The sequence below is a fragment of the Anarhichas minor genome, unplaced genomic scaffold, assembly GCF_050575085.1.
Source record: "Anarhichas minor isolate MPS153535 unplaced genomic scaffold, ASM5057508v1 ptg000027l, whole genome shotgun sequence".
NCBI classification, from domain to species: Eukaryota; Metazoa; Chordata; class Actinopteri; order Perciformes; family Anarhichadidae; genus Anarhichas; species Anarhichas minor.
Window position 1 is genome coordinate 10,261,027 of NW_027466473.1, and position 9,722 is coordinate 10,270,748.

At 42.6% G+C, this 9,722-nt stretch overlaps 1 protein-coding gene across 1 annotated transcript; it reads right to left on the bottom strand.

Annotated features, from left to right (window-relative positions):
* Window positions 1-1,191: 1,191 nt before the first annotated feature.
* cchcr1 (coiled-coil alpha-helical rod protein 1) lies at window positions 1,192-9,462 on the bottom strand. Its single transcript, XM_076101655.1, is given in 20 exon segments — window positions 1,192-1,897; window positions 1,900-1,982; window positions 2,078-2,192; window positions 2,270-2,403; window positions 2,569-2,670; window positions 3,601-3,792; window positions 3,909-4,027; window positions 4,889-4,961; window positions 5,064-5,176; window positions 5,327-5,433; window positions 5,617-5,727; window positions 5,822-5,965; window positions 6,442-6,552; window positions 6,732-6,846; window positions 6,953-7,116; window positions 7,261-7,431; window positions 7,657-7,774; window positions 7,893-8,054; window positions 8,159-8,447; window positions 9,092-9,462. Coding segments are annotated over 20 exon segments (2,529 nt in total). The 5' UTR covers window positions 9,162-9,462; the 3' UTR covers window positions 1,192-1,861.
* Between the last annotated feature and the right edge of the window lie 260 nt (window positions 9,463-9,722).

A 9,722-nucleotide genomic window follows, 5' to 3' on the forward strand; every position in this document is an offset into this window, starting at 1 on the left:
AAGTTTAACACCAGAATCCTGTCCTCGTGTTTGTTTTGCCATTTATTTGGTTCTGGACAGGTTTACTGTTCAGATTGATTTAATAATTAAGTTAAGTTCAGATATTACAGTTAAGATTAATTTTCACTACATGTGCGCATAGCCGGCCACGCTTACTGCCCTAGTTGCCGGTAAGAATCACCTGTATAACCAATAGAAATCACATTGTTCTTTGCCCTCTTCAATTATTTTGCAATGAATGAACTGCACTTTGAAAAACAATGCTGGAAATCACTGCATGCTCTGCTCTCACCTTTGACAACATCGCCCTCTGCTGGTTATGAACTGCACACGAGGACATATGATTTGTTCAACATAATTATTTGTCTTTCAGCAGTAGGCCTAACTGAAGATTTGCTATCATGATTAACAATTATTAATACTACAGTTATATTGCCATGGCTTCTGATTGGAATGCATGATATTGATGCATGGTATGATCTAAAGTACACAAAAACACCAATGGTCAAAGATGGAATGCTACGTTGTGATGGCACATTCCTTTAAAATGATCCATCATGACGCATTGAGGTTTAGACCAAACATTCCTTCAGTGTGTCATCATTGATTGTATCAGAGGCTAAATATACAATACAAAATTGTGCTGTACTGCAAACTCTTAAGCAGCAGTTTTAAGCAATAGTGCAGTGCTGAAATCCAATAATCTAATTTGATGCATTCATCCTCTGCTTGCCGTGATGAATCACCTCTCCAGCAATGAGAGTGTCCCTGCAAATTCATTTTTGATGCTCTTGGAAAATACTAATAAAGTCCAGACGTTCCTACTCCGTTTTTTTTCTCTGCTCTCCCTCGGTTCTCCGTGAGCTGTTTTTACCTGGAGGCTTGAAACCTTGAACTATTGCAGAATTTATTAGCACTCGCGACAACATGACAAATAGCACAATTATCTGGTTCATCATAATGTTTATCATCATCCATCCTACAACTTCTGCATCATTCTAGAATTGACCACTCTAAAAGGATGAACATGTTGATTTCTTCAGCAGGAAATCTTAAGTCTTCCAAATCTTCTGTGTGTTACATGAAGAGGGCAGAAGCACATATTGCATTAAACACTATTCACCATAACAAAGGGACCTTGCTACTGAAAATTAGCACCAAATAATGACTTGCTTCATCAATACCCAACAATTAGAGTATAAAATACTTTATTAAGTTGCACTGAAAAGTAAAATACATGTCTCTGCATAACAAAGAAATACTTCAGATAGACTTCAAAAAGGACAAAGTCAGAATTAGCCATGTTTGCTCATTACAGGTCTCTCTGCCCTGTATGTGTTTTTATTTGTACAAATACATATCAGACAGCCTACCATGTCTTATTTTCTTGTTCATAATTCATTTTGTATTTTTATAATTTATTATTTTATATTCTTTTTTTATTATCAACCATTTTATTTTACTGGTGAGGAGATTTAGTCGGAGCAAGAGAGAGAGAGTGAAAACCCGATAACGGCTGAAACACTAGATATTCTCATAAATATCTTAAACCTTTCAGTCCACCGCAGTTTTTGACTTAAATGATCTGTCCATCAAAGTATTTCCAGTATTCTCTTTAATTAAAAGTCATCCTGGAGATATACTTTGAATTACTTGAACAAACTTGAATTTATATCCCTGTTAAATTCAAGCATACTGTGTCCACACTCGACAGCTCCTCTTGTACACCCAGCAGCAATGTCACTGATGTTTGGCTCAAACAAATTGTTTCCACCGACTGTGTGTTTTTTTTTTTAACGCTGCCCACCTTCCGTTCAAATGTAAGGTGCGTTCACTGGCTCCACTGATTCATCACCAGGTATCAGCTGTGCGGTCCCACGCTGTCATTCTGTCCCTCTCTTCCTCCTCCGCAGAGTCCTCAGAGCTGTTTACCACAGCAGCACTAAGAGAATGGAGCTCCTCCAGAACAGACAGGAGTCTCCCTGACAGGATGCAGACGGGCCAGTGTTCACATTAGTCACGTCTGTGTGAATGTGAGGCTGTGTACTGACGCACGAGGAGTTAGGACACTGCTTACCGTCTGCAGGTACCCCAGAATAACTCCTCTCTGAGGGTCTTTTTCGATGTTCTCTGGCTGCTGCGTGAGCTCTTGTATACTCACTGGTCAACCCTCTCTCAGCAGTGACAGTGGCCTGCAACAGATTCGGGTCATAAGAGGTCGTCAGCAGACGTTTTTCTCAACTGTCTTCACGGCTTAAAGAAGTCTTACCAGCAGTGGTTGTGTGTCTTTCGCCGTCTCCTTCAGTTGTGTATTCTGGACTTGCCTCTTCGTGTGTTGTTGGGTTCCTGTCATTCTGTCCCGTTTCCTCGCCGCCTCTCTCTCAAACTGCCGCAAAGTCATAACTGCAAGAGACAATACAGACAGATTGAAAGCCGCGGGGGAAATGCTGCTCTGTACTGTGTCAACAACTCCCATCATATCAGATCACAGTCTGCATTACAGATACGACTTCACCCCCTTATGTTAAGCTGCTGCAGGCTGAGGTAGCATGGTGCTAATCCCGCTACCTGCTTTGGTGTGCGCTCTCTTGGCAGTATTGACTTGAAGCTCCATCTCTCTCAGCTTCTCAGCACAGCAGTCCTCGATCTCAGACACTCTCTCCTGCAGGGCTGAAGGGGAGCAACAAAAGCACCATTCCTCAATACAGCCTCTCTCACACACTGAGGAACAGAATGAGATGCTGTATTTATATGCACCACAGGGTGTAAACTGGATTGATTTGCAAATTTTCATTGACAAGCAAGACCCTCCACAGATCCAAGGTGATTGATTGAATTTCAGATTTCTCGATTATTGCGATGCAACCACATCAAGCGCCGCAGCACAGCAAGGTGGCAGCAGCCTAAAGGTCAGAAAAAGCTCCAGGGAAACATTTGTTCATGTTGTCGTTCGATAAAGTTCCCGCAATTTCAGCCCTGAAATATAAAGGAAATAAAATCTAATAGTGCGGATTTGATGTCTGCGTCATTAAAGCTGGTATAATCAATACTTCTACATTACCAACGGATCCCACGACGACATGTATATGAAAGCAGTAAATCATAATAACAAACCCACAGAGAAAATAACCACTGACTCCACAGTTCCCCTCTACTTTCAGGTCATTGTTTGTTTGTTTTTGGCCCACAACTTTACTGTTTTGGTTCACCAAACGGCAGACGGACACAGTTAGCGACTTGCTAGTGGAAATAGTGGAGCATTTAGCAGCTAAAGAGACCGGTGGAAATCAAGTGGATAAGACAGACTTGTCCTTTAATGCAGGTTTATAGCTAAGAAGCTGCCAAGTGGCCCCTGAAAAAACAGTAATGTGAAAACAGTAACACTCCCTGATCAACTACAGCCAAGGTGCTCTTGAAAATGTCACTTAATCCCTAACTGCTCCGGTGAAGCTACCGAGGAGACCGGAGCGGCCAGGTGTGGCTATATGGAGACGGCGACGAAGGGCATTTCTGAAATAGATCAGGAGTGCTTAGTCTGCTTTCCGTGGATAAGTCGGAGCTGAAAAACACTCATGCGTCTTACGGCAGCCGATGCCTCACCGCGTTCGCTGTGCTCCTGCTGGCTGAGCAGCTCAGAGCGGAGTTTCTCCAGGTTGACCTCGCTCTCCTCCAGCTGGGCCTGGATCTGCTGCAGGCTCCGCTCGGCCTCCTCTCTGCCAGCAGAAGCCTGCCGCACCTCCACCCGGCTCTGCTCCTGCTGCTGCTGCTGCTGCCGCCTGAGTTTGCCTTCATCTGAAGGGGGGATGTACAAAAAGGTGAACTGAGACACATTCACTGCCAGGACACGGATATACCCGACAGATAATGTGGTATAATAAGGCGTTGGGAGTTGTAAGGGTGCTGCTCACACTGTTCTTTCAGATCAGCCAGAGCTTTCTGGATGAGCTCCGGGGTTCTTTTGAGCTCCTGTGTGAGCTCGTCTCTCTCCTCGCACACCGCACTGAGCTCTGTCTGAAGGTTTGTGATGCTGCGGGGCAACAAAGACAAGATGGCAGCGCAGATAACGGAGCAGAGAGTCAAGCGGAGCAGTGGGGAAGCAACTGCATGGTGTATAACGGAAGCCCTAAAACGAATGACTTTGCATACAAATTGTGATATATTGATGCAGTATATCAGAAAATTATTCTTATTCATAACGCAATATTGATTTCAACCACATTAACCTCCTCTTTATCCAACCTAACGAAGCTGAAACTGATGTTTCCTGGTTGTATGTCTGTTTTGTAAAGCAATGAGTCATTAAGCTTATAATAACAAGTCTTACTAATTCTCTGAATTAGTGCTGAAAGCGTTCTTGGATTCAATGAATATAATAATTCAATAATAATATTAATGAATGCTCTCCAAATCTGACCAGTAATGATTCATTTTAAATCACTTCACACTAAAACATCTGCTGTTTAAAGCTTTAACAGTGCAAAGAGATGCTGGACTTGCTTCATGTCCCAGTAGAACTAGAGGACATCGGGCTGTAGATCATAAGAGGTAAGCCCTTTTAAGAAATCACGTGGGCTCCGGGAATATGCTCATGGTGCATTTGGCTTTATTTTTTGCCATTACTGAGTAAATTAGTGAGGTCAATTCATTAAAAAAAAAAAAAAAAAAAAAGGTAATTGGCAGTTAGTTGCAGAATAATGAAACACCTCATTGCAAAACCTCTTTTAAAGCACACATATTGACAAATACTGCTGCAGCCATTTAGAAATGATTTGCATTCAGCCTCATGCGAGTACTTTGATTAAAAAGCTATTTCTCTAATGTAGACACCAGGACATAAAAAGAAGGCGTTCTTGCATCGGGTAAAGAGTGTTTATGTGAAACCTCGTACCTGTCAGCAGTTTCCTCCGTCTGTTTACTGGCCTGCTTAGCTTTCTGCAGGGCCACCCTCCTCATGGTCAAACCTGAAAAAACAAAACCATTGTGACTTTATTTACGGGAAACATGCAATTCAAACTGAAGCACTGTGATCCCCCCCCTCCGTCAGCCTCCTCGTATGACTGCACCTTGTATCGTCTCCACTCGTCTTTTAGCAAACGTTAGCCTCTGGGTGAGAGTGTTGAGTCTTGCTTGAGCTGCGTCCATTTCTGCCACCTTGCTTTCAAATGCCAAACTAAACCTGTGAAGCACAAAAGAGATGTGTGAAAATGAAGCATCGACTGTAATTACACTTTCAACATTGACAAGAACAACTGCTGTGTTTTCCCCTTTTGCTCGTCTGATTTACCAGCTAATCCTGTCAGTTTTGAATTCAGATAAATGCGTTTACCTCTGAACTGCCTCCGTCAGGACTTTTCGTTCAGCCTCTTCTCTCTCGCTGTGGGACTTTAGCTGTGACTTTTCTCGTTGCGTCTGGGCCAAGTCCTGTTTCAATGTCTGGGAAGAAAATCACACGTAATAAAAGCGCATCGTGACCAGCTGCTGTTCTTAAAACGCAACCTGCGCTGTGGTAAAAATGCATGAGGGTTCATCCAAACCCTAAGCGGCACCAAATTTATTGTGAATCATCGAAATTTCGGACAGCCGCGTAAATCACGTCACTTGCTCTCTGGTACTAACCTCCTTTCCCACCCTCTCCAGGTCCAGCTCAGCGATCCTGTCATCTAGACCGTGTTGGAGCACACTAGCGCGGTGCTGCTCCTGCTGAAGCTGCTGCTCAAGGAGATTGACCTAAAAAAAAAACGCAGCACACCAGTACCACACTTTAAACACAGTGGGCATATTTCTTTTACCGTGGTATATAAATAGATGACGATTTTCATACTTTTGAAAGAACTTTCTCCTTTTCTCCTCTTAGTTCAATGTCCTTGGAGCGAAGCTGGACGCACAACTTAAACACTTTGTCTCTCCAGAGCCGAAGCACTTGAAGGCCTTCAGATTCAGTCCTCACAAGCGGGTCTGTGGAGGCCTTCAGAAACACATTCATGTACGGTAAATGCACACACACACACACACACACCACTTCAGCAAATGCTTCATACGAGCATGGGGAATTATTGCACACTAATTAGTCTGGTTTTCTAATGCTTTTTTTTTTTTCCTTTCTTCCAACAGCTATATTAATAAACAATCACAGAAGTTTTCAAGAAAGTCTGTGCGCTCAAATTCATCACCGTGCAACTAAAACGAAACAATATAAGATCTTTGACGATTATCGATCTCAAGTAACCTTCAAGTTTTTTTATTCAAAACTAACCAAAACGCATGAAAAACACATTAAAAATGGGAAAAAACTAAATGTATAAGTCACCTGCAGAGTGCTACTGTACATGCACATTATATGATCGGTAGCTGCTTAGTCTACATAGGAAGCCTGCAAGCAGCAGTGCTACTGCTCACCATGTGTTGATGACATGCATGTACGGTGTATTAAGTGACACTCACCGTCTTCACTATTTTCTCTTCTTGGAGGGCGAGTATCTCACTCACAGAGTTAAACCTGACAGTCAAGAGCTCTGCGGTCGTCTGAAGAGCGGCTTTCTCTCTGTTCAGCCTCTACAAAATGGATAATGTTATTTAACAAACATAAATGGGATGAATTGCTATACTGGGTATATTAACTCGTTTGATTATTCCTTTAACCTGATTTAAAGAACAAGATATTCCATTTTTTTCCCTGTGCAATTACTTCACAGTAGGCTGATTGCAATCAATACGGTTTGGAGTGTATTCACCTGAACTGCCTCATTTAATTGTTCCTTCTCTCCTTTCTCCGGGGCAAGCTGGCCGATGTAATTTCTGAGGCTGTGCAGTGTAGCCGATTGTGTCTCAAAAGCTTGTCCCATTTGGCTGAAAAATAAACATCCCCCGCCAAAAAAAAAAAAAAACACAGTGAATTTGACATCAGAGTGCAATGCATGTGTAGCTCTCCTCAGTTTTATATTGAATGTGGCACCTTAAATGTTCTTTCAGCCCATCTCTCTCAGCAGATACCTCCACCAACGTGCTTTTCAGCTGCAGCACTTCTGTGGTCATCGATTGAAGTCTGTCCTGTAGTTCCCCGTTTGTGTTTCTCGCTGCACCCACCTCTGCACAATGGGAAGCATTCAACTGTAGCAGCTGAAGGTGAGGAAAGCCAAAGAACGGACATTTTAAGACACAAATAATGATACATTCTCTCATTGACATGGATTCTTGGATGCAGGGCCTTGAGCCGACATCACTTAAATCAGTATGTACAAAGTTTATGAATTTGCCACAGACCTGCACCTCGTGCTTCTTCTGCATTTCCTCCAATTGTACAGACAGTGTAAGAATCTGTGACCTGCCCGTTTGAGCCTTTAGGGTGAGCTCCTGGGCTTCCTCTTTGCTCCTCATTACATCTCTTCTCAGCTCGGTAATTTCTTCCCCAGACTCATTCTTTAGTCTTTCAAGCTGCAAGAAACACAACATGTTTAGAATATATTAAACTAATCACATCTTAAACTTGCACAATGAAAAGTGCCAGGTGACTGTAAGCTATTATTAAGACTACCAGACTGTACTAAAAACATCAGACTACAGCCTGCAAAAACGAGTTACACGATGCCAGTAATTCTCAGATGAGCTCTGTCAACATCCGTGTTGAAAATGAAATGTTTTGTTTGTAAATCGAATTACCTGTGAGCTTATTTTCTCCTTCTGTGCACTGCTGTGAGTGAGCTCCCTCCTGATTTGGCTGAGTTCAGTCTTAGCCCGACATAGCTCTTCCCGCATTGCTTCCAATTCGTGGCTCGGTCTGTCGTACGAAGATGATGCCATGTTAAATTTATTCAAAATAAATGACTCATCATCGTTAATCTCCGAAATGATTAGTTACGAAATGTCAAATGACTCGATTGTGTAACATCTTCTACCTGTTCAGGGAGCTGTCTCTCATCTCTTCCCTGTGTCTCCCTGCAGTCTCCTTCAGCGCCTCCACCTGACCCTTTAACCTCTCAGCTTCGGCTTTGTGCTTCTCTGCCTCCAGACGCCACTCAGTCTCCCATCTGGACCACTGCTCTCTTCTCTCTGCACATCTGTGTTTGAGGGAATGGAGCTTTTTAGGCAAGTTACCCAACATGCCACTCAACTGTTGGACAATAATGGTATTTCTGAGTATATAAAATATATTGTGGGATACCTGACCCTAAGGTCTGACTCGTGATCCACAGAGTTCCTTCCTCTTATGCGGTCTCCTTGTAACATCGTGATCCTCTGATTTTCCCTCCTCAGTTCCAAGATTTCCTGTTGGGCCTGTGTGATGGCGAGCCATGGATTGGTGGGACTGGGATCCCCTGGTTGTGATGAAGTTAGGCCTGGGTTTATCCAGGAGATGGGTGGCGGTGCGACTTGAACGCCTCTGTGTGCTCCAGCAGACTGCACACTGGATGCGAAATGCGATGGTGGTACCAGGTCCTCCTGGAGATTCCCTATAAAGCATGACATGTTTAAGTGTGTGTGCATGCCTCACCTGAGCTAAATGTGTAGTACTAGCGTCTCTGTGTGACGCACTTTCCGGTCATTTTCTTCGGCTATCGCCATCAAAGTGTAAGTAATATTAATTTATACATATTAAATAATATAATTTTAACAATTAAAACGATATTTAGTTCGAAATGTAATTAGTTAAACTTATGTTTACCACTGAAAACATTAACTTACACGATCATTTTTAATCAGTATTTTAAGTGCATTTTTATTGAAATGTTAGCAAAAAAACAAAACAAAAAAACTGTCCGGACCAGGAAACAATTCCGCTATACCAATGTAATATTCATGTTTACTAGTTAACGTTAGTCTTTTCAGACTGGACTTTTGAGAAAGTTACCAAAACACATGACAACTTCCCTCTCCTAGCGTTAAATGCAACATACAGTATCCTTGTTGATAATTAACGTGGGTTGGAGAGCTAACAAGTGCAGACTAACTTAGCGGTAGTTAGTGTGAAGTTAGCTAGGTTAGCGTTACATTGTAGGCTAACGTTAGCTAGCATTATCTTGAACTCAACATCTGACTTCAGGTTAGGAGCAAATGTGACGTTAAACCAAAACTGCAGTGAGAAGAAGAAACTTACTTGAAACCGTGGATGACGTAAAATCATCGGGAACTATAAGCCTTTCTTTTCCGACATTATGTCTCTCCATGTTCAAAAGAGAAGCTGTCACTGGAAGACAAAACTTGTAAACAAGACAAGGTGCTCTTAGGTGCTGCTTTACGTTTATTATCCCGCTAAACAAGTTGATGGTGGTTGCCTTAGTTAGGTTACAACCACAGGTTACAACGGTTACTCTCTGCTTTAGGCTATTTCAGGAGGCACACTTCTGATGCTCAATTTACACGTCGGTTAAACTGCAAATACCATGTTTATATCTATGAACTTAACGCCAATGAAATGATTTATCGCGCAAAACTGCCAAACATTACAAACGCGCAGTGCATCCTGGGAAAGTGGACTGTCTTGCTATTATCCTCCCCGAGTATTGTCTTGCAGGATGTTATTTCCCTCAGGCTTCTCGTGTCTCGCTACCGTCACAAGAACCCTGCGTTGGCCTTCATCATATATATCGGCTGTCGCCCAGTTTGCGGGAGCGTGTCAAGTCCACTACATAACCAGGGTAACAGCTTACCTGAAAGACTTAACTCAGGACATTAAAAGTCCAAAAACACAGAGTATTGTTGCACAGGGGTGGAGCACGTGAGTTTGA